Source organism: Engraulis encrasicolus, chromosome 1 (genome assembly GCF_034702125.1).
Source record: "Engraulis encrasicolus isolate BLACKSEA-1 chromosome 1, IST_EnEncr_1.0, whole genome shotgun sequence".
Lineage (NCBI taxonomy): Eukaryota > Metazoa > Chordata > Actinopteri > Clupeiformes > Engraulidae > Engraulis > Engraulis encrasicolus.
Genome location: NC_085857.1, coordinates 19,580,028 through 19,605,305, shown reverse-complemented (window position 1 = coordinate 19,605,305; position 25,278 = coordinate 19,580,028). Strand labels below are relative to the sequence as shown.

Here is a 25,278-nt window from a genome sequence, read left to right as displayed (position 1 = left end):
TACGCATGGCCGTGTCTGTTTTCCTTCCTTCATCCATCCTTCTTTCTTTAGCTTTCTCTCTGCTTTCTCTCTGCCTTTCGCTTTTCTCTGTGGCCATGGCATACACTCTTGCTCATTCGCTTCTGTTCTGTGAGTGTGTTGCAGAGCGAATACAGCTCTCTCTCTCTCTCTCTCTCTCTCTCTCTCTCTCTCTCTCTCTCTCTCTCTCTGTCACAAATGAGTGGATTAGTGCCATTTTCCTTCCCAACACAGAGCAATATTTTGCCTCTTTCTTTCTTTCTCTCTTTCTCTCTTTTTATCTTCTTCTCTCTCTCTCTCTCTGTCACAAATGAGTGGATGAGTGCCAATTTTCTTCCCAACACAGAGCAATATTTTGCCTCTTTCTCTCTTTCTCTTCCCTCTTTCTCTCTTTCTCTCTCTCTCTCTCTGTCACAAGTGACTGGATGAGTGCCATTTTTCTTCCTAACACAGAGCAATATTTTGCCTCTCTCTCTCTCTCTCTCTCTCTCTCTCTCTCTCTCTCTCTCTCTCTCTCTCTCACTCTTTCTCTCTCTCTGTTGCAGAGTGAATACATTGCCCCGTGTGACTGCAGACGGGCATTCATCAGTGGCTTCAATGGCTCTGCAGGTGAGGTTTGACTCTTTGTGCCCTGTACCCTGCCACACACACACACACACACACACACACACACACACACACACACACACACACACACACACACACACACACACACACACACACACACACACACACACACACACACACACACACACACCCCTCAGAGCTGGTGAATTGGTGGGGCATGAGGGGACACGCATTCTTTCTCTCTCTCTCTCTCTCTCTCTCTCTCTCTCTCTCTCTCTCTCTCCCTTTCTCTCTCTCTCTCTCTCTCCCTTTTCTCTATTCCCCCCCTCTCTCTTTGTTTCTCTCTCTCTCTCTTACACACACACACATGCACACTGTGGACCCTGTGGAGAAACACACACACACACACACACACACACACACACACACACACACACACACACACACACACACACACACACACACACACACACACACACACACACACACACACACACTGCCAGCCGATGGGTGTGCCCCTAGGGGTAGCGTAGCCATCTGAGTAGTGTAATCATATGGGTCAGGGGGACGCCAGGCTCGAGTTTCTCTGTAACTCTTTCAGCTGAGCCAAACAAAATGGCCTTGATTCTTTGATAGGCCTGTCGGGTAGGTTCACGATAGGTGGGTTGACATTGACCAGACCCCTTGCTCTTTGAGGTATCTGTACGTACATCACAACAACATCCCTGACTGTTTGTTGTAGTCAACCCTCCCCCCCCCTCTTTTGTTATTATAAAATTTGTATGCTGACCCAAAAGTGTGGACGCTTCAGTTACAGTTTTCATCGCGAAGTGACAGTTGGCTATGGTCCTACTGTCCGCCTGAGAAAAAACAGAATCTCATTGAACAAAGGCTGTGGGGAAACCTCGGGCCAGGGCTTCAAGAATTAATACTTAGAATAAATGTGCACTTGCCATCGGCGAAAAATCTGACCCCTCTGGGAAACATTTTTGAATATTATTGAAAATAGACTTTGAGAGTATTGGGTCATTGTTATAAATTCCACTGACACTCTGACCTCTGTCTGACAGAAACAAAACCTGACAATTTTTAAACAGCAAAGTGGGTATGAACAAAGTTGAAAACAGTAGGGGTTCGCAAAAAAAAAATCGTCATAAAGATGTATCGCGATACTTATATTCGCAATATAGGCCCTACTGCATCGATTCATGATTATTTATTAATAAGAAAAAACATTGACAATATAATTCTCACATTATGCGTTTGCAGAAGCGAGAGAGAGATGGAAAGACTGATTGTGGAACCTGCATGTGTGTCTGTTCAAAGCAAGGGCAGAGGGCGATTGCTTGACAGAGAGCACACGCTGAATACTTTGAACAGGAAGCTGGTGCCAGCAGTTGGTTAGCCTGATAAACCAGCCAAAATGTGGCTGGATGTGTAATTTAGTCTGGCCCCGATGAACGATACATCCGAAGATTGTTGATGAGAACAACATGTTGCTTTTCAAACCTTGCCTGTGCCTATAGGCCGGAGCTCTGACCAACCAGCGATCTTTCTCGTTGATGTGCTTTCCCAACGTTTTCCTTCGCCGTCAATACCTCAAAACCCTGCCCGCTTTGATTCAAAACAAATTCAAAACAAATCTCTGCTCCGTTGTGTCCAAAGGGTGGCGCTGGTTTACTTGGGTAGCGTTTGGTAGCATTTTGGTTTAAATACATGTGTAGATATTTTTTACCTGTGTAGATATTTTTTACCCTTGGCACAACCAGAGGATACCTAACACATCTTTTATGATAATACTTGGGTCGATAAACATCTCCCTGAAATCTCCCAATTTTTGGAACTTGGGATGTCTGACGTCACATGAAAAAGGCTCATCTAATGAGAAAACCATGCATCCATCATTATTCAATTAAAGGAGAAATCCAGTGTAAAATGACTAAAATAGTGTTAAAACATGATGCTGAGGGCTAACTCTGGGCACATACAGTACCTCAACTCCATTCGTACCTGCATTCAGAAATCCAGCGCTAGTTAGCTGTTAGCATCGGCTAACTAGCGCTGGATTTCTGAATGCAGGGCACGAATGAAGTTGAGGTGTGTGCCCAGAGTTAGCCCTCAGCATCATGTTTTGACACTTTTTAAGCCATTTACACAGTAATTCCCCTTTCAGGAGAAGGTGGGAGGTTGTATGGTACTAGAGCTGGGCGGTATACCGTTAAAAAAAACGTGATCTCTGTTTCACCTACACAAGGTTCTCTTTTTGATGAGATACGTTTTTGTTGTTGTTGTTCATACTAGGCTATGTGCGTGAACTTCATACTTTGTGTCACACTTCATTTCAACTCCAAGTCCACTGTTGCTTTTCTACTAGGAAATGTCAACACAATTTAAGATGTTGATTGAAGCAATAAAAATAATTGGTTAATCGTGCTAAAGAAGCTGGTGAGAGTGAAGCATAACTAAGCCTAATGAAGAACCCACATGGCATGGATGAATCATGATGAACATTTCAATCAACTTAGCTTACATTTGATTGAAGTTAAATGAAAGCCTATTCTAATAGGCTACAACAGTTCTCAGATTCTTAACTGTATTTAATTACCATCCCAACTGCGTGTGCAGGACTGCTGTTAAGTCTGCTTATGAGTTTTGCCATTGAGGCTAATTTAGCCTGCAAAATGCAATGGGCAGACAAGATACATTGCTACATTGCTGTTTGAAATGATTTGGGAGCAAAATAGGAGCGAAATACATCGCCATATGACACAAACTACCTGACAAAATACATGCTACGTTAGATTTGGCCTTCAAATAAATATCAAATAAATCCGTTTGTTTTCGTGTCTCTTCAGTCTGTTCCGTTTCTGTCCCACTGTGTTTACTCGCTAGTCATGCGATGCGCAAGGCAACATCCGGTCCTAGTGATCAGTGTTGCCAGGTGTACAACGGGAACTAAGCAATTAGTGTTGCCAGGTGTAGAACAAGAAATATGCAGTTTTGGGCTGTCTTGGGAAAAACTGCTACTTATAATAATTTATTAACCCTTTTTACTTGAAAGGGAACTTAAAGCCTTGGGTAGGGAAATATAAACTATAAATTATAAAGAATATTGAAATGAAAAACTGATAAAATAGAAATGGAGATTAATTTAAATTCATGATTGTATCTCATTTTTACATTTAATTTCAGTTTTTTTTTCGTCCGAAAGATTAAGATTTGGGGGGAAATCGCCGCTTGTCAAAAAACCGTGCAGAAAACCGTGATGTCAATTTTCATCAAGAAAACCGTGATGCTCATTTTTTCCAAAACCGCCCAGCCCTATATGGTACCTTTGTTTTCTCCTATCTCCTTCAATGTGCTAATGTGTTTCCAATGGGTCTGATTTGACATGGAGTAACCCCTGTGAACCTGAACTCTTCAGATGTCTGCGTAGAGATGAACATGGCCTTTACTTGCTGGCACTGTCAGGCTCCTGGTCAAAGTCTGTTCTCATGTCTATGAGTGGCAATAAACCAGTTGATGCTTGAAATGATTTCATAATGGCGCGCGTGCGTGCGTGCGTGTGCGTGTGTCTGTCTGCTTTTTTGTTTGAGTGTATACTTCATTGATTGTGTGCTTCTTTGTGTGAGGGTGAGTGTGTGTGTGTGTGTGTGTGCGTGCACGGGTGCATGTGTGGCTGCTTCTTTGAGTGTCTGCTTCTTTGAGTGTCTGCTTTTTTGAGTGTCTGCTTCTTTGAGTGCATATCTACGTCAACTGGGATCTATCTTGCCCATTTTTTATGTCTTGTCAATGTACTGAATAAGGTCTGTGAATGTGCCTCCACAGTTTGTGTTATTTACTGTACTTGTACTGTGTGCGTGTGTGTGCGTGCGTGTGTGTGCGCGCGCGCCCGTGTGTGTGTGTGTGTGTGTGTGTGTGTGTGTGTGTGTGTGTGCGTGTGCGTGCATGTGTGTGTGTGTGTGTGTGTGTGTGTGTGTGTAGGCACTGCTATCATCACAGAGCAGCACGCCGCCATGTGGACTGACGGACGCTACTTCCTGCAGGCCAGCCAGCAGATGGACAACAACTGGACCCTCATGAAGATGGGTACGAACAACACACAGGAAATGATATCATGATTTGCCATGACAACACCGTAAATCTCTGCGACATCACCCAGTGGCAAAACACCTGTACAGACAGTCTTGCGGAGATTTGACTACAAATTAAAAAAATGCTTTGAAAAATAACGCTCTACACACTGAAACGGTTTTGTTTTGTTTTGAGCATTTTTTAACATTTTCTATTGTAACCAACAGAACCTGGACCTGTGACTTTGTGTGTATTTGAAGAGCCTTGTTGCAAAATGTCTTGTATACATTTTGGGAAATTCACATGTCGTGTTGGGCATTGCATTGCATTGCAAAACTGGCCAAATGCATTTTATATAGTCATTCCTAGTAATGTATATAGTCATTCCTATAACAGTCATCCCTAGTAATAAAATGCAAAAGTCAAAAAATGGCTTTTGAGTCATTTTGCAACAAAACTCTTCATATGTACACACCCTGAATTGCTATTCATCTGTGTGTGTTTAACGTTGTGTGTCAGTTTAAATGGGTATGCCACTACACTAGCATTGCTACATGCTACACAGATCCATTGACTTTCACTAGCTTAGCGACATGCTCCCTCTTTTAACTTGTCTTAAAACAAGACAACGGCTTACATGAAAAATAAGACACTTTACCACCTATATAAACCCTGGCCAACGATTTTAACTGTATTAAGCCCCAAAATAGTGGCATACCCCTTTAATGCAGACCCCCCAGACAAGTGTGTGCTTATGTCCGTCCTCTGATCTCCCCCCCCCCTACCCCTCAGGGCTGAAAGAGACTCCCTCCCAGGAAGATTGGCTTATCAGCGTCCTACCAGAGAACTCCAGGGTCGGGGTGGACCCCTGGATCATCGCTGCTGGTCAGTGCGCTCGTCAAGTTCCAGTTCAAGTGTAATGTAATGTAATTTAGTGTAATGTAATATCATCTCCCAGTCGCCATCAGACTAATGGAAGAAGACGTCCAAGGCTCTGGCGGGTGTAATGTAGTGAGGTTTAATGAATAGAATAGAATATACTTTATTGTAATGCCAATGTAATGTAATGTAATGTAATTTAATGTAATCTCGTTGTCCTGTCCCCATCAGACCAGTGGAAGAACATGTCCAAGGCTCTGGCAGGTGCGGGCCACGCCCTGGTTGCCGTGGAGGACAACCTGATCGACGCGGTGTGGGAGGACCGGCCGGCGCGCCCCAGCACTCCGCTCATCGCCCTGGGCCTCAAGTACACCGGTGAGCCCAAACTCCCACCAGAGATTCTTTAAGTATATAGAGATATGCCAATGTAATAGGTTGCTATGGGCACCTAACATGACCAGGTTCCGGTCTGCCTAAAAGGGCGTGTCATAAGTCACTCCTAGCATTGAATAGAACAGTCCTTAGGTCTGCCTAGGTCTGCCTAAAGGGGGATTTCCCCCCCTCCCCCTTGCAATAATAGAACCCGAAAACAATGGGCCAATGGAACCTCTCTCTCTACTCTCTCTGGCATCACTGTTACCATCGCCTGCTTTTAGCAACATTAAATTGTTTCTAAGCCTGAGGCACCTGCAAAAAAACACCCGTTGAATGCCTAAGCCCTTTTTGGGAAAAGGTGCCCTCACACTATTAAAACCTGAATATATTAGCCAAATAAAAACGTATAATAAGTTGCGTTGAAAAGCTAGGACCCTCATCGTGCATTATAGTATGTTCATTCAGCTCTTGCATACTCACATTTTTTGTTAAAAAAACCTCAAATCTCAAGTGCCTGAATGTAGCGTCTATGTCCCTCCAGGCACCTAGGGCAATGCAGCGTATCCGCATGCTTCATGGCTTAAATGGGTTAAATTGTTTGTTTGTTTTAATTTTTCAACTCTCCAACAAAGTTGAGTAACAGATGCCTCTTTTCCACTGCTGGTTTTCTGATAGGCCTATGACTCGACACAGCACGACTCGGCCACCACTTCTTGCTTTACGATTGACCCGTGTCGTGCATACTTGAAAAGCAAAAAGTGGCGTCCAAGTTGCCCTGTGTCGAGCTGTAGGCCTAACAGAAAACCGGCAGTGGAAAAGAGGCAAGAGAGGAAACAACAGGGAGAGAAAGGTGAGGTAGGGTTGGGAAAGGACCCAGGCCAGATTCGAACCTGTTTTCCCAATTCATAATCAGAATCAAGAATGTATTGTCATTGTCAAAAAGGCAACGAAATTGTGTTTTGGGTACAATACTTAGTAACAGCAGAAGCTAAAAGTTTAGTACTCCGGGGCCGCTGCGACTCTGCGCGCCGCCACCTTGTGGTGTGGGTCGCAGCGAAGTGCGCCACTCCGTGCAACTCAGGGTCCCTCACTGTGTGTAGTGTATTTATTTTGAGTCAACAAATCTCTTTTTGCCAGAGTAATCTTTACAGACAACTGGTGTTGTCAATATGTTGGCAAATGTTGGTCCTCGAAAGTCAGACAGGTGTTCCTTGTTGTATCAGTTCCTCAAAACTCGTCACTCAGTAACCATATTCAATTGAATTTGATATAACAGACAGGAAGGCAGAACAGGATGTGAAAATAAAGGTTTTTGTTTTGTTTTTGCCTGTTCCAGGTCATAACTCTGCACAACCATTGTCCCCCGTTTAGCCATGTGTGGATGTACTGTGGAGAGCAGAATTCCCTTTAAAGAGCAGAACATAATTTTCTTAAACAGCCAGACACAGAGGATACTGTCAGTCATGTGATGTTGAGTTTGCATTTTATGCTATGTGCATACTATGCAACTTCTTTGGGACATCCAAAGTTTTAATGTGTGGGTGATTCATTGGGGTGACCAGACTTTGCAAGGACCTTGCATGGTGCAGTCCAGGAAACATGGTACCAAATCATTTTTCCTACGGTAAAATCGTTTTGCCTTGATGGAATACAATAAATATTGGTTCCAAAGAAAGGCACATCCATGTATGGGGCAGCTGTGTCCTAGTGGTTAGGGAGGTGGACTTGAGATCATAGTGTTGCAGGTTCGAATCCCAACCTTACCAGTCCTCCCTACACCTCCATCCATGGCTTAAGCGCCCTTGAGCAAGGCACCTAAGCCCACACTGCTCCAGGGGCTGCAACCAATACCCTGTAAAGAACTTTAAGTTACTTTGAATTAAAGTGTTGGCTAAGTGTAACGTAATGTAATGTAATGTAATGTATGTCTAACATTTAGGTTGGTTTTCAGAACTCTATACTAAGAGATAATCATTGGGCACTGTTTCTGATGACATTTACCATGGTGTTGTGTTAGCTTTGCATTGAAATTAGAAATGTTTTTAGTGGCCAATTGTGTCATTCGTCACCCCATAGTGACTGTCTCTTCAACCATTGTTATGTTTTGTTGAATCAAAAGAATATGGGTGGTGTTGAGAAGAAGTGACAAAATTGGAAAGATGTTGCAATTTACCAATAGATGACTGCTGTTGTCATGGCTACAGGTTTGAGCTGGCAGGACAAAGTCACCACGGTGAGAGCCAAGATGGCGGAGAGGAAGATATCCTGGTTTGTCGTCACAGCGCTGGACGAAATTGCATGTAAGTGTCTTCTTTAATTCATATCGGGTGCTGCTGCTGATGAAGAGAAAAGAGAAGAGGACATTTTTATTTTATATGGAGAGGGTGTCGTTGTATGCAGATGGTTTCTTTTTACAGGGAGTACGAAGTATGTTTTGATTGGTCATGCAATAACAAAAAAAAACACTGACATAGGAACGTTTGGAAGTGTCTGATAGTGGAAGTGGCTGGCACCTATCCAACTTATTATTCACCAGCTACATGGGTGAGGTGATGCTAGCACTAGATGCTAGTATTTGATTACATTAATGGTGACTATTAACTGGAACTAGCAGACTGAAAGTTCTGTGAGTAGGAAATAATATGACACAAGAGGGGCATAACTTGTGTACATCAAAAAGGACCAAAACGACCAAGTAGCTGAGGTCATTGAGGAAGTTTTTCCATTAATTCACTGTATTCACTCTGGACAGTTTTGATTTAGCGAGTCGCATAACTGTTCTGGCTTGACAGACTGAGACTTTCAAAGATATGAAAATTCCAATGGGTTTTCACCGAACCCGGGTCATAGCTCATTGCCATTATATTGGCTGACTTTTCATCGCCGAATTTCACTCTAGTCGCCCCATTTGTTTCGCCCCCGGCAAACTCGCATTGGTCGCTCAATGTGCCGACCCTCCATGGAGAAATAATGACTTGCATTGCTTTTGGTGTACTGTACATGTAAGGCTGATGGGGACGACGACATTGCCTCAAAATCCAGACTGTCGTGTTAATAATAATCAATTGACTCAGGTCGACACTGCAAATGTTGCAAGTGTACTTTTCAGCCCACAGACAGTCTTCACTCACCTGCTGATGACTGGTTTAAGCATCGGTAGGACAATTAAGTTTACTTTACTGATTAATTTACTTGAAAGTGTTACATAGTGTGCTGAAGCTTCATTTCCTTTTGTCAGTGGAAAATTGCTCATTGCTCATTGCTTATCTCTAAGGATAGACCGATATATATATGGGTATTGGTATCGGGCCGATATTTGCACTTTATAAGTGTATCGTATTGGCCGATACGCAATATTTATTATTTTATGTCATTCGACACTTTATTTTTTTATTACTTGATTGTTAGACATTACTTGATTGTTAGAGTGGGTGTTTAAATGTTACAAGTTCTACCTCAATTTGATAATGTTAAAGGAATGTTTATTTTTAACTTGAGACCTGGAATATTTGTCATGTTTTAACCTTTTTTTAACCCATATCGGCCCCAAATATTGGGTATATCGGAAATTGGGTATCGGCCAAGGGTGATGAAAAAAAAAAAACGGTATCGCATCGGCCATTAAAAAACGTGTATCGGTCGACCCCTACTTATCTCTCTCTCAGAAAGATCATTGTTCGATGGAATGATTTATTCAGTAATGTGCTTTTGCTGGCTATGTACCAGTAACCAGTTAAAACCAGTTGTATTGCACATCACGCGAAAAGGCAATAAACCATGCCTGTGGACAGGTCATGGAATTCATACCGGTGTGTCGAAATCAAAACAACATCAATAGTTCAAGACAACACCAAAATCATATTGTGTTGTGAGGCAGCTGTGGCCTGGTGGTTAAGGAGATGGGCTTTAGATCAGAGGGTTGTAGGTTCGAATCCCACCCCTCCACTCCCTCTCTCACTGCATGACTGAGGTGCCCTTGAACCTTGAGCAAGACGTCTGACCCCACAATGCTCCAGGGATTGTAACCAGTACCATGTTCTGATAATGACTGTAAGTCGCTTTGAACAGGTAGAGAGCAGAAAAATAGTGGAGGACCTATGAAATGTAGTGCAGGTTAGTACCCATGATTAGAGGTGAGTAGAGTTAGTTATGTTATGCAGGGAAGCTCTCTCGGAAGAGATGAGTCTTCACTAGCTTGTCGAAGTTTGAGAGGGATGACCCTTCGCTTGTAGCAACTGGTAGGATATTCCACCATTGAGGGACAATGACAGAACATTGTTGTCACATTAAATTACATGACATTACAGTTGTTCTGCATACCCCCTCCTTCCACAGCTGAAGCCAGTGTCGGCCTTAGTATAGAGACATAGGTAGGCGAGCCCATTCAAAAAGGCCATACAAATCATATTTATGTTTCGAAATCATGACAAGGGAACACCAAATTATTTTGAGCAGTCTTCTGCCGTTGCAGTTGTTCTGCATGTTCCCTCCTTACATACGGTGTAGCTTCAGCACAGGGGCCTTAACATAGTCATAGGTAGTCGAGTGCATTTGTGTTTTGCAACACAAGGGAACACAAAATGATATCGTGCTGTCTTTTGCGTCTGCACATTTGGAAAGGCCATGGACATCATTGACCTGGTTCTCACGCAGATGGATGTTTCGAGCTCACGAAGTTTAACGAAGATGCACGAAGCATTAAGGGTCTGCGTGAGAGCCAGGCTAGGAAATCATACCCATGTTTTGAAATCGTAACAAGGAACCACCAAATCAATCATACAGATCATATTGTGCCATCTCCTACACTTAAAGTTGTTCTGCAGGCTCCTTCCCCACATAGCTGAAACTTTGCCATCTCGCAAGGCTGGCAGTGTATTCAGCTGCTTGCAAAAGACCATATAAATCATACCTATGTTTTGAAATCGAAACAGCATCAGCAGTACAAGCCAAGCCTGTGTCGTTTGCAGGTGCAGCTGAAGCTGTTCCACATGCCCCCTTCTTCCATTTTCAATAGGTGTTTTTTGCCTTGGGCAAGGACGGGCAATTGCCCAGGGCCCAGGGCCTCGTCCATTCAGGGGCCTCATCATCACACTGCACTGTTTGTTTTCCTGCATTTATACATCATCAATTATTATGGAGTATGGGCTCAGAATTGTTCTTTACCCAGCGTCTCAGATGCACGATTATGGAAAAAATCATAATCACAATATTTTGGTCAAAATCATAATCACGATTATTAATCACGATTATTGATTTTTGCAGATTTTTTGAAAATTATAACAAGATGAAATATAACCAAGAATGAACTACATACGGGATGAGCAAAATAAAATGAATTGTAATAATTATTTAAAGGCAATAGCATGAAACTTAAGTGGACAGATTTCTGGCCAGAAACACCAGCCTGTCAGTATGTTCTGGCTTCAAGGACGCTCTCAAAAGTAAGTCACTATTGCCACGATTAAATCACGATTAAAATCACGAGTTCGATTTCACTATTTTATCACGATTTTGATTATTTTTCGATTAATTGTGCATCTTCAATAGGTGTTTTTTGCATTGGGCAAGGACGGGCAATTGCCCAGGGCCCAGGGCCTCGTCCATTCAGGGGCCTCATCATCACACTGCACTGTTTCTTTTCCTGCATTTAAAATACATCATCAATTATTATGGAGTATGGGCTCAGAATTGTTCTTTACCCAGGGTCTCAGATATCCTAGAGCCGCTACTGTCCATCTTGTCTGGTTAGAGTGTTGATCACGACTCTCCTCATTATGAAGCTAGAGGGTTGCTCTCACCCTCTACTCCTCCTCCTCCCCAAGGTGCCTCGTCCACCTGTCTAATGGGGCCTCTTGTTTCTAAATTGGGACGTTTTTTTTCTTTTTTCTTTTAAGGATCTCTGCGGTGGTAATTAAGCCTGATTGGGATTGCCTCGTTGAAGTGTCTGTGGCCCTGTGTGTTTGAAGGTTGGGGATGTGGTGTACGTGCTGTGCGTGATCTTCCAACACCCAAGTGTTTTTCATGTTTAAACAGTTGAATCTCACTGAATATTGTGAAGAGATTCATGTGTTTTTGGAAATATTCCAAATGAAATAATTCACAAATTGGGATTGCCCTGGCTGGCAGGTCACTTCAGCTTCTGATTGAAGTGTGTGTGTGTGTATCGCCCCGTGTGTTTTTGAAGGTTGAAGATGTGATGGATGGAATATGGTGCTTGAAATCTTTCCACTCTCGAGTGCATTTTGCATTTACGGTTGAATCTCAATTAATTCGAATGTTTTTTAAAAAGCTTCATGCAGTTTTTCAGTTGAAGGAGAGGATTGTGCACATCCCAGGAAAAGGTGCAGGACGAAGGCCAACTGTAGTTTTCAAAGTGAGAAGTCCGCACACTTAAAATCTGTGTTTGTAGAGAATCTGATGAAGACTGTTGAGGTCGAAATGTAATCCTGCCATGAAATAATAAAATACAACAAAAAGTACTTCTCACTTTGAAAACCTCATGCAATTTTTCAGACATTACCAGTTCATGAACAGAAAGTTTGATATCATTAACTTGCTATAAAATGTGAAAAAGTAAAACTGGAATGCTGGTTAGAGTAGAGTATCGTAGAATGCTGGGTAGAGTAGTGTAGAGTAATTTCATTAATCCAGAGGGAAATTAAGGTGTCTGACAGTTTACATAAATACACAAATACACAACACAAACTAAATTTGAGTATACACAAAAATTGAATATAGCAAAAAGCCTTACATCAGTTCACATACTAACGTAACGCTTTTTGCTATTCTCAAATTGTTGCTATACTGTATGTATATGTGTATTAGGTGCAATAATGTGTATAAGGTCTTTGTGTTTGTGTATTTATGTAAGCTGTCAGACACCTTACCTGTCAAAGTGTGCATAAAATGAAAATGCTTCTGGTAAACATGGGCTGTACATCAATTTTTCCATACCTCATTTCCATTTTACAGTATGTTGGTATGTTCAAATTGGACAAAAGAACAACTCTATGTATACGTACTTCACATCAGTAAGCATTTTATTGACTGTAAAACAAAATTGTAGCATTAACTAAATGTCCACGAAGGAGTGCTTTGGAGAGGGTTTTTTTTTTAAATCTTTCGTTTGTAATGTAAGGAACTTCTTTTTTTTAAGTTTGCAAACATCAAGGCTTTTTGCATGACTTGATGAACACAGTATTATACAGTAGCTACTGGGGCTACCATTATCTGTTCCTGCCTTTTGTTAATGTGTGTTTTTTTGTCAATGTGTTTCAATGGCTTTCGTAGGGCTCTTTAACCTGCGAGGATCAGACATCGAATACAACCCAGTGTTTTTCGCCTACGCCATTGTCGGGCTGAACACCATCAGGTAAATGGACTCTCAATTTTTTTTTGTGCATGCACACCTTCACCAGACGCTCACTTTAGAGTAGAGATGCACCGGATCCGGTTCCGGTTCCGGATTCGGCAGGATAATAGGGTTTTTCACAGGATCCGGATCCGGCAGGATCTTAAGCAGTGGATCTGGTATCCGACAGGATCCTAAAAATCAGGATCCGGTGCATCTCTACTTTAGAGTAAATTATTATTTTGTGCCCAACATACACCAGTCATTTTCATGCAGTGCCTCCTCCCACCATCTCGTCAGGCTCTGATGCTCTGCTCTCTCAGGACCAGAAGTCAATAAAATACTATTCTGTGTCTGACAATACTGTATATCAGCCGTGGTCCCGTTAATACTTTGCCACCTCTCTAGCCTGGTCTTACTTTGCCCTCGCACTGATGTCATTCTCACAGAGAGTCTGGAAGGGACAAATTAAGAATTACATCACATTACATTAAACTTAGCTGACGCTTTCATCCAAAGCGACTTGCAGTTAGTTTACAGGGTATTGGTTACAGTCCTAGATAGGGATGCACGATGTATCGGCCAGATGTATCGGTATCGGCCGATATTTGACATTTCTCAACACATCGGACATCGGTCCGATGGGTAAAACTGGGCCGATGTTAATGCCGATGTTTTTTTTAATATGTTACGGTTCTAAAAGATTGGACTTGACTGTGACTTTCATTGTTTGTCTTCTAGTTTGTCTCTACTGTTTTTGGAAATAAGAGGACATTCAAAAATTCAGTTTGTTTGCATCATTGTCAGTATCTCTTTAAAAAAAAACGAAAAAAACATCGGTATCGGTTAATATCGGTTATCGGCCAAAACGGCAATATCAATATCGGATATCGGTATCGGACGAAATTTTTCACATCGTGCATCCCTAGTCCTAGAGCAATGCAGGGTTTGGTGCCTTACTCAAGGGCACGTCAGCAATGGCTGGATGTGTGTGAGATTTGGGTGGGATAAGGGTGGGATTTGAACCTTCAACGGCTGGTGGCCTAATGGTTTACCGGAGGGACGTTTTGAACCCCGTTCAAGCTTGAAATGTGCATCTGATTTCCCGGATCGCAGGGGTGAACCTGCAACCTTGTGATCTAAAGTCCATCTCCCCTAACCCATTGCACTACTTCTGCACTGTCCTTTCTCCAGGCTGTTTGTGGACCAGAAGCGCCTGGCGGAACCGGCCATCCGCGAGCACCTGCAACTGGACACGCCCGGGCGGCCGGAGCTGAGCGTGCAGGCGTCCCCCTACGAGCTGGTCCACACCGAGCTGCAGGCCATCTGCGCAGCCCTGGGCCCCAAGGAGAAGGTCTGGATCTGCGACAAGGCCAGCTGCGCCCTCACACAGACCATCCCCAAGGTATGGGCTCTCCATGGCCCACGTTTTTAATTTCAAATGAACTCAATTTAATTCTGAGTAAAACTTTCATTCCGTTTTTGGAAACATCATGTAAACACTTGAAGGTGAAATGAAAGTGCAATGTAAACTCGATGGAGCTATTTAATTCTGCATTAGTAATTTGCGACAAGGCCAGCTGCGCTCTCACACAGACCCCCAAGGTATGGATTTTCAATGGCCCACATTAAATTTCAAGTTGACTCAATTTACCGTAGTAAAACTTCATTCAGTTTTGAAACAATCATGTAAACACTTGAAAGTGAAATGAAAGTGCAATGTAAATTCAATGGAACTATTTAATTCAGAATTATTAATTAGGAATCAAAATCATCATGTAAACATACTACTATAATACCATAATACTATAATACTGGCCATTGTTCGCAATTATTAGCAGTAGCAATTTTGTGTTTGCATGGAGAAAACAGTGATTGAAGTTGATGAAGCTGTGGCCCACCAAAAAAAGTTTTTTTTAGAGTATTTCCTCCTTGCTGTTGTGCTTCACTATCTGGCCCAGCACTTGGGCCTAGTTCAAGCAAAAAAGATGAGGCTGTTTTTTACTCTGATGACGGCGGAGCAATGTTGGGACTTCTAGCTCTTGACTCTTTAAATGACATTTTCTACATCTAGACAGCACTGAATGGTTTGCAGCCTTTCTAACAAATGTATTTTCAATGGGCAAAAGACGTTGGCATTGATAGTGTCATTTTGCGTAATGAATAGCACTTGAAAACTCTTGAACCCTGTGTGATGCGTTGCACAACAGTTGGAACAGTTTGATATTAGAGATCAAATAGTGTTGAAATATATTCGTCCAATATTGTTGATATATGAACTGTGATTCACATTGTTTCCTAAAATATGAGGAAGAAACTGCACCGTATCTGATGTGGTTGCAGATGAGTAAAATATCCAGCTGATCTAGTTTCGACTGCCGTCCATAAGCACAAACAAAAATTGTCGAGCTCTGTGGAATGCTGGTTACAAAATACGATTTCTACTTCCTTGTCAACAGGTGGATAACATAATATGTTGTTTTTATGCAACTTAGCTTTTCTTTTACTTTGCACCTGTGCACACGTCTGTGTGACTTTGTGGATGTGTGCTACATGTCTCTGTTAGTGTACTGTTACTACAAATGGAAAGTTGTTCAAATCATATGACTTTTTTAAATGCTCAGGTTAATTGCTATCATTTTCTTTGTCCGTGCATTTTGTCACCATACTCAAACATGTTGTCAACACATACCCACACATCACACCGGGAACATGCTTTCTGTGAGCCTTAAATTACGCACAGGACTGCTTATTACCAAGTGCACGTACTTGCTTCAGAACGATCAGAGCATGAGTGGAGCAGAATATTGGAGATGTCGCATAGGCCAACGGCCAACGGTGCTCGCATTGATATTTTCCATCATTGTTTGATTCTACCGCAACCTCAAGGTGGAAGTTTGGGAGATCGTCCCTCATGGTTCTGTCAATATTGCACCGCAGGCACGTGTCTGTGTACATTGTGTCTGGTGCTCAACCGTGTGCAAAATTGACAGAAAATGTACATGGCAGTGCGTTTGTGCATGAAAAGTGCACACGCACACGTATCTTGTCGCAAACATGTCCCCGGCCTAAAACTCAAGGTTGTGGCCCGGCCTGGCCCTCTCAATAGTGGACTCGAATTAAGAAGTATTTTTTGTGTTAAATGGCTATAAGAGGGTCATCGCTTTTACCCTTCAAGAAGCACTTGAGGAAGACCCTTCTTTTCCAAGAAAGGTTCCCCTTCATAACAAACTAACCATACACACTTAACCTGCGCTAGCATTGTTATGTTTGCGTTATTTGGCTATTTTGCACTCTCCCTACGCACTGTACTGTATGTTGTTGATTAGGACTATTGTTGTAAATCACATTCGATAAAAGTGTCTGCTAAATGTTATGGAACGTGTGAGCATCTTTACTCTTTTCTTATTTTGAGGAAAAGCCGGTGTGATGCTCTTGTCATTTATTTTAGTGGGTTAGCATGTCTATACGAACGTTGCTGTTCGCTTGTACCCGAAGACTTTGTAAAAAACAATTGGGGGTTGAGTGCACTTTCTGAAAAAATAAATTACTCTTTTTTTTTTTTTCCTCCACAGATGCACAGGGCTCCAATCCCCTACACTCCCCTCTGTCTTGCCAAAGCGGTCAAGAACGCCACAGAGATTGAAGGCATGAAAATGGCTCATGTAAGTCAACTTCTGGGGCCTATACTTCAAAGCTGGTTCAGGAGTAAACCAGGTGAAGTTAAGAGGTAAATCATCTAATAGAAGAGCATGGAGTCCTCATTAAGAAAATGAGGACTCCAGGTTCTTCTCTTAGATGATTTACCTCTTTCAAAGGGGCCTGAACAACCATATCTGCTTGCTTGTTATGTCTTCTTTAATCGTTACCTTCCTGGTTGTCTGTGTCTGTACAGTGCCATATTTTTGACCGGAAAACTCATCTAGGCTCAGTTTGTGCTCAGATCCTCATGTGGTTTTAAGGATAAAAAGGAAGTGCTACTAAATCCTAAACAGCGTGCCTTTTTGTCATCGCTTAACAGTCACCATCTTGTGCACTGCACCTGGTGCAGTCCGTTGGGGTCTTGATGAGTAAGATGCCGGTGTTTCCTGCAGAAAGTTTTTTTTTCTCAGTCAGATTGGAAGGGAGGTCAGACGGTATCAGAGACATGAAGCTTATCGTCATGGGAAAAGCAATAATGTGCAGTTTCATGTGAATGCCAACCCCTTAACTTAAAAAGCCTATATTTGTTAGTATAAAGCAACTTAAGAAATAACATTTGCACAGAAAATTCATCGTCATTAAGACTGACTTAGTCAAGGGGCTAGGTTAAGGTTATTAATTATGATGTGCAACTTCGCTGTAATGGCCTCAGGCAGCCAACAATTGTGCAACGGGGAGGGTGAGGTTGGAACGACATCACATCATCATGTATTACTGTCTCCAAGTTCCTCATATCAAGGACATGGCTGTAAATCACGATAATCATCTTGTCACTTATGTCAACCCATTAGCTCGACTAGACGTAGTATTTGAATGTTGTCACTGTACACACCAACAGTGATATATAGTAGTTTCAGTGGCGCAACAATTGTACACACAGGGTCCTAGGGCAAAACACTGATTGAGCCCCCCCTAAGACCTGCTAAGGTCACAATAGGGCCCCCACTACCGATATGTGAAGGCCCTGGGCCCCAGGGCAAAAGCCCTGCTCGCCCGCCCTATAGCTTCGACCCTGTATAGTTTAGATCAGCCCACAGATGCACAGAAGTAATATGGGGAGTAAGCAAGGTAACGCAGAAGTGATGATTGTAGTTATGATGTACAACAGTACAATCAACAATGTAAAACTGAAAAATGAAAAAAGGTCGCACCATGCATAGGTTTCTTTATTACACAGACGCGTTTCGGCGCTCTGCCTTCCTCACAATATTTTGGTCAGCACCCTTAAAAGGAAGAAAAAAACTGTTGGGTGACGCCTGCTCCAACCCTTATGACAATCAACAATGTAACATGAGTTCCATTGTCATTGTGACTTCTTCACAGATCAAAGATGCAGTGGCCTTGTGTGAGCTGTTTGCCTGGCTTGAAACAGAGGTACGTGGTCCCTCATACAGTACACAAACCGTCTCTCACATTTGTCATCCTTTCGCTATCAACAAAGACAGATTCTCCTTCATCCACTTCATAGCAATCAAGAGAAAGAAGCAAGCTGTCAGCGACTATTGTCATTATTGTAATTAATTGTTGCTTATAACAGCAAATGTGCAAACTAGCCCCCCTTCGTTCACATTTGCCGCTTTTTTCGGCCATGCCAGTGAATCCTTTTCAGATACCATACAGCCACCTTTCATCGAAATTCGTCAAGTTTTTGTTATTTACAACGGTTTAGTTTATCATCTATCTAAACTCTCAGGTATATACAGTGAGTCCAATATGTATTTGATCCCTTGCTGATTTTGCCGGTTTGCCCACTAATAAAGACATGATCAGTCTATAAATTTATGATAATATGTATTCAAACATGGAGAGACAGAATATCAAAAAGAAATTCCAGAGAATAACTTAAAATAATATATTTTAATTTATTTGTATTTCATGTAGGCCAATAAGTATTTGACCCCTCTAGCTAAAGAAGATAAAGTGCTTTGTGGCAAAGTCCTAGTTGTCTAGCACTGAGGTCAGATGCTTCCTTTAGTTGATGACAATGTTTGTGCATATAGTAGAACATATTTTTGCCCATTTTTCTTTGCACGTTATCTCTAAAACATTAATAGTTTGTGGCTGTAGCTTGGTAAATGGGAGGTTCAGTTTTCTCCATAGAATTACTATAGTGTTAATATTTGGAGACTGTCTAGGCCACTTCACGACTTTAAAATGCTTCTTATTGAGCCACTCCTTCGTTGCTTTGACTGTATGTTGTGTATTTTTGTCATGTTGGGAGATCCAAAAATGGCCCACCCTTCAGTGTAGTGGTGGAGGGAAGGACGTTTGCACTCAGGATTGCACATTACATGTCTCCCTCCATCCATTCGTTGACGGTGAAGTTGTCCTGTGCCTTGGCCAGACAAACACCCTCAAACCATAATGATACCACTTTCATGCATGATGGTAAGGAGGGTGTTCTTGGGATCATAGACAGCAGTACTCTTTCTCAAAACACATTGAATTGTGTTAATGCCAAACAGCTTGATTTTGGTTTCATCTGACTGCAGCACCTCTTTATCATATCCTAAACCAGTCTGATGTCCGTTGGCAAACCTCAAGTGGGACTGCACAGGTTCCTTCTGAAGTAGATGTACCATGTGTGCACTACAGGATTTTAAAGCTCTGTGGCATTAAGTGCTACCAGTAGTTTTCTCAGTGATTTTGGTCCCAGTAGCTTTGATATCATTGCCTAGTTCATCCCGTACAGCTCTAGGATGATTTCTTTCTGTTCTCATGATTATCAAATAGCTACAAAAGGTCAAATCTTGTATAGAACCCCAGACAGGCTGATGGATAGTCATTTTGTATTCCTCACATGTTGGAAGAAATGCATCAACAGCTGGGTCATTAATACTCAGTCTCTTTCTTGTGGCTTTGCAGCCCATTTAATCTTTGTTCAGGTCTAAAATCGTGTCCCTGATATCATTTGACCACTCTTTGGTCTTTCCCATGCTGGTGAGGTTGGAGAGTGACTGATTCACTCATACTATGGACTGATTCTGCTGATTCAATGTGTCTTGTATGCATGTTAGTATGTACAGGTGTCTTTAATTCAGATGACAAGTTGATTGGAAGTGCCCATCTGGTCTGTGGGCCCGGAACTGTAATCAGTTGGCAGGGGATCAAATACTTATTTTGCTCGATGAAATGGAAATAAATTAATATATATTCTCTCCAGTTCATTTCTGGATTTTCTTTTTGATATTCTGTCTCTCCATATTAGAATACATATTATCATAACATTTATGTACTGATCATGTCTTTGTTAGTAGGCAAACCAACAAAATCAGCAAGGGATCAAATACATATTGGACTCACTGTACTATATTTGTTATATTTTTTCTGTCTCTGTCTGTGCGGAAAATACTGTGGGAAATCCCATTGATGAAATCCCATTGACGAAATCAGAGTACTTTTCTAATCTTTATCATCATGCATCTTCATACAATCTGATGTCTGAAGCATGGCACATGCAGGCAACATCTAATGCCAAGATAACACATTCCTCCCTACCTCTCTCAGTGTTTCATTTCAGTCTTGATGTTGTTTAACTTATCGTGAAATTATATCCTGACACGTAGACCATGCGAGGTGCGTGTACCCATTGCCCTCACCATATAATACTATACTCTGTGGGTTTGTTCATAGCGAAAAGTATTTTCATTTAGTGCTACAAGCACTTTAAACTAAAGTATCTCTTCTTATACCCCTGGTACATGGAACATGCATGGTGTGTAAGTTTCAGTGATGGGCAAAATACATTAATTTGTTGTAATCTAGTTCGATGACAAAAGACCAACAAAGGTTGGTGTCTGCGCCTGCACTTAACACTTGGTTATTGCTTGGTGCGTGCACTCCCAAAAAGTAGTAATCACTCAAGATAATGGCAAAAAAGACTTAAACTTCTGTTGTTTCATTTCGGCTTCAATACGCTTTTTCACACAAACCTTGTGTGCGCCTCCTTTTTTCCATTGTAATCTAGGTTAGGGGTGGGCGATATGGCAAAAATGTTGTATCACGATTTTTTAACATGAAATCACGATATCGATTTTTTATCACGATCTTCCTTCCAAAAAATAAAAACAACAAAAAACAACTTTCATATACTTGCAATTTGTAATTTGCAGTCAATAAAATGTTAACACACTGATGATACTCTCATAAAGTGTACAAGTGGAATACAATAATGTAAAGAATAAAGTGAAGACAACAACACAAGTGAGAAAACGTCACTCTGATACTGATAATAAACATCTTCACTGCAAGACGATCTATACGATTTCTCCACTTTGGCAGATTCGAGACGATATTTTGCTCAATATCGTGATTCACGATATAATATCTTCATATCGCCCACCCCTAATCTAGGTTCACATATTCCAAATTATCTTTTCTACCTGTCCAATTCAACCAGGTGATCATTCAAACTAGTCAATCATCTGACTAAATTGGACTGGTAAAACTATGTCATTTGGAATTCGTGGCACTGCATTGTACGGTAGTAAACTAATGATAGTTTATTTTGTGTGCCCACTGCCCCCCATGTGTCTGTGTGCTGCGTCACGCAGCTAACAAAGACCTGTATTGAAGGGGCTCTATTGGGTTTCATCACCTGCTATTGAGATGCGGATTAATCTATTGCGCGCTCTATTGTGGCTGTGAGTTTTCATTCAGGACAAGTGAAATGGGCCTTGCTCATGTAACACTGGCTTGGCTCACCATATAAACGCTTGTTGTATTGCATTGTAATCATATCCACAGACATGCACACACTTGGATTAAGGCAGGTACTGTAGGCAGGCAAGCAGGACAAGTCCTTGAATAATTAGACTGTACACATTACAAGATATGGAGAGAAAAAAGTTCAACCTTTTCAAAAATTGTATAAATGAAGAATATATTGCAAATAAGCGCTTGTGCAACAATAGTCAGTCACATGTTTTCATTTTTCCCATCTCTCAACCAAGTCTTTTGATTGTGCCAAGACATTCCCTAGAGTTAATGAGTATGCCGGTGTGTATGCTTTGATGCAGTGAGGGTGTGGGTACCTGATTTGCCTATACAGCCGTGTGTGTGTGTGCGTGTGTGCGTGTGTGTGTCTGTGTGTGTGTGTGTGTGTGTGTGTGTGTGTGTGTGTGTGTGTGTGTGTGTGTGTGTGTGTGTGTGTGTGAAAGAGAGAAGCATTGACGGATGTATCACTCTCTGTCGATTGAAGCACTCATTGTGCAAATTCTAATGCAAATTGTGTTTGTCTCTGTGTGTGTGTGTGTGTGCGTGTGCGTGTGTGTGTGCGTGTGCGTGTGCGTGCGTGCGTGCGTGTGATTCAACCCAATGTGCAGATTCCTAAAGGCACAGTCACAGAGATCTCAGCGGCCGACAAGGCTGAGGAGTTCCGCAGGTAAAAATCTGTACACACGCACACACACACACACACACACACACCTGATGACATTTGAATAGCCAAGTCATTCAATCAGTAATATCATAAATCATAATAATTAATTCAATAATATAATTCCAAAAAAACATAAAATCACGCAATGACTTAAGACAAGGGGACATTGTTTTGTTGTTTTGTTTCTTATGCAGAAGCAATACCAGTCTGTCAAATTTAAAATGCGTTCAGCAGAAGACCTTGTTTCTTTTCAGTCATCCTTGGAGTTTGAGTCCATGCTTGTATGACCTGCTAAACTAAAGTGTTTATTCCTTGGTCATCACCTCATGGGCTACGTTCGAAACAGGAAAGGTAGCTGTCCTTCCATTGAGCTAACTGAACACGAGTCATCAGTACAATTCCAAACGATTCCGCCTTGGGCAGTTGACTGAATTTGTGGGCGTAACGGGGATATTTGAGGGCAACATCAGATGCTGACTTGGTGCTGCCTGCTACCCAAAATGCTGTGTGCCACCTCCCTCTCAACGGGGAAGCTGAAAACAAGCAAGACTGCCACCATAGCTACTACCTTAAAATGCTCTTTATTTTGACACTTGTGTACTTAGATATTGAGAACCGAATCAATAAATCAACATTGTAGTATCTAAATATGCGGTCGCTTGATCTATTTATAGCCTATTTTACGTTTTCGCCGTCTGGCGGCCTTTCGCCCCTCAAACAGCTAGGCCATAGAATCGCAGTAACACCAAATGTGCAGGGCAGCACACTCGTTAGTGCCGTTTGTACGACCACCTCATCAGCTAACTTCACATATCTGATCAGAGACCTGCTTATGTAGGAGGGGAGTCATCGAGCCACTGCCTTCCATATGGAATTGGGCCATAGTCAACACTGTTTGCTTCTGCATTAACAAGTGAAAGTCCGACTTTCATTGTGACACACGGCACGCCACAGTGCACAGTGAAATTGCATGTATGCCTAACCTGTGCAAGGGGGTAGCGGGTGGCCTGATGTGAGCAGTGCGGCGGCATGGTACCATGGTAAGAATACCTCAGTCATGGAGGACGATGGGGGACGATACTGGTTCATCAGGTGTCGGGACTTGAACCGGCAACCCTCAGGGAACAAGTCTGACACCCTGGCCGCGGCTTACCCAGCAGAAAAGTACATGAAAAGTCTAAGTGGCATTACAAAAATGTGTTAAAAGTTAGCACAATCAAAAGGCCCATTGAATGTTATAATCAACTACAGCAAGTCAAGCCCAAAAAAAATGACATGGACTCATTTTCGAAGTTTCCAAAATGTATAGAAATATAGCCTGCTTTTGTGAAGTCATCACAAATACTGTTAGATGTTTTTGCATCTGAACTCTTCACATACTATATACACTTACAGAGGTGGTGAATATTGCTGAGTCAATTCAAACCAGCAGAAAGATGTTGTAATATCTACAGTAGCAGCAGAGAGGCTTTCGAGGCAACCTTGTCCAGGGCTAATGCCAGGGGGAAGCAGTTGTGTGCACACCTTGTATATAGTAAGCAGTGAGTTGTTATCAGTAAGCATTATTGTAGACGGAATCTTTCATTAGCCTTGGACCGTGTCTAATTTTGCACAGTCATAGTGACAAATTGTCATGCATGTCATGCTTTAGGCCAGGGATGTCAAACTCAGGCCCGGGGGCCAAATCTGGCCCGCGGAGCCTTTTTATTCGGCCCGCGAGATCATTTCAAATCTGCATTGCAGTTGGCCCACATGCACCATTAATGTATAGCGTAACAAGACTTCAACATGAAATATGGTTTGAACACATTTGAACTACTATACATGATGGGAAGGAGTGTGTGTGACATTGAACTATGTATGAAGCGCAGGCACAATTTTTGTCAATTTTTAAAAATAAATCTTGAGTTCGCGACTTTGTTCCAGATTTTTATTTTGGCCCTCAGTCAATTTGAGTTTGACACCCCTGCTTTAGGCAAACTGGCATTTGTTCAATATCCCCACGAGTTTGTTGATGTTTCGTTTCACTCTGCAGGAGTGCCAAAGCTGTTAAAACAAAATGTTGTGGTCCTAATAGTCCATTCTTCTATTAGTAGTTGTGACAAAAAATATGGTGCGCGTGATTGATATGTTTGCCTCTGATCCGATTGTTCTGCAGATGTTGGTGCTTTTTAAACCATTTAGCATAATGCAGTGGACTAAAGATTCAAGTGTCTTCGAGGTCTCTGCAGAAGGGTGAAAATACTATAGGGCAGTGGTTCTCAAACTTTTTGTGTGAAGTACCACCTGAGAAAATATTGAGCTCTCCGAGTACCACCTTGACAACCAACATTAGAATATCGCAGTAAAGGCCTTCCACATTCACTTTTGACAGTCAATACACGGTCACATTCAGTGCAATTTTCTTTTTAACTTTCTTGCTTGCCTAGTATTATTCTGCATTATGTTTTCAAATTCATACAATTCAATATTACAAAATGTGAGACCAAAGAGACATTTTCAACTGCAACATCAGCCTTCATCAGCCATTTGATCAGCCTTCAAATCAATGCACAAAAAATGATTCTTCCAAGTACCACCAGAGATGTCTCAAGTACCACCAGTGGTACACGTACCACAGTTTGAGCACCACTGCTATAGGGCTGAATATGTTTGTGTTGTGGAAATATTGCCCTTTTCTGCCATCTGGTGGTTGTAGAAATAACCACACGGTTCCCTTGTCTTCTACACTTGTTTTGCTGGCGTTTGTACCAGTAGTGAGACACAGTAAAACAGTATGGTAAGCTCCCAATCAGGACTCATATTATCTTATTCTGGCGCCACACTTTTACTGTATCCTCTTTGGAAAGTATATCACATATATGACATAAATGTGAACACGCCTCATTTACCTTACACATAATCACACTTGCCAGTTTAATAATAACCAGTT

General features: G+C 41.9%; 1 protein-coding gene across 3 annotated transcripts in view; it reads left to right on the top strand.

Annotated features, from left to right (window-relative positions):
• xpnpep1 (X-prolyl aminopeptidase (aminopeptidase P) 1, soluble) overlaps nucleotides 1-25,278 on the top strand; it is a 40,194-nt gene that overhangs the window by 3,842 nt on the left and 11,074 nt on the right. For all 3 annotated transcript variants that reach the window (XM_063198364.1, XM_063198376.1, XM_063198371.1), the window contains 10 exons: nucleotides 564-627; nucleotides 4,570-4,674; nucleotides 5,452-5,544; nucleotides 5,770-5,913; nucleotides 8,118-8,213; nucleotides 13,204-13,285; nucleotides 14,459-14,669; nucleotides 16,840-16,929; nucleotides 18,290-18,340; nucleotides 22,291-22,349. In XM_063198364.1, coding sequence (XP_063054434.1) covers nucleotides 564-627; nucleotides 4,570-4,674; nucleotides 5,452-5,544; nucleotides 5,770-5,913; nucleotides 8,118-8,213; nucleotides 13,204-13,285; nucleotides 14,459-14,669; nucleotides 16,840-16,929; nucleotides 18,290-18,340; nucleotides 22,291-22,349 — 995 coding nt within the window. The remainder of the gene's footprint in view (nucleotides 1-563; nucleotides 628-4,569; nucleotides 4,675-5,451; nucleotides 5,545-5,769; nucleotides 5,914-8,117; nucleotides 8,214-13,203; nucleotides 13,286-14,458; nucleotides 14,670-16,839; nucleotides 16,930-18,289; nucleotides 18,341-22,290; nucleotides 22,350-25,278) is intronic.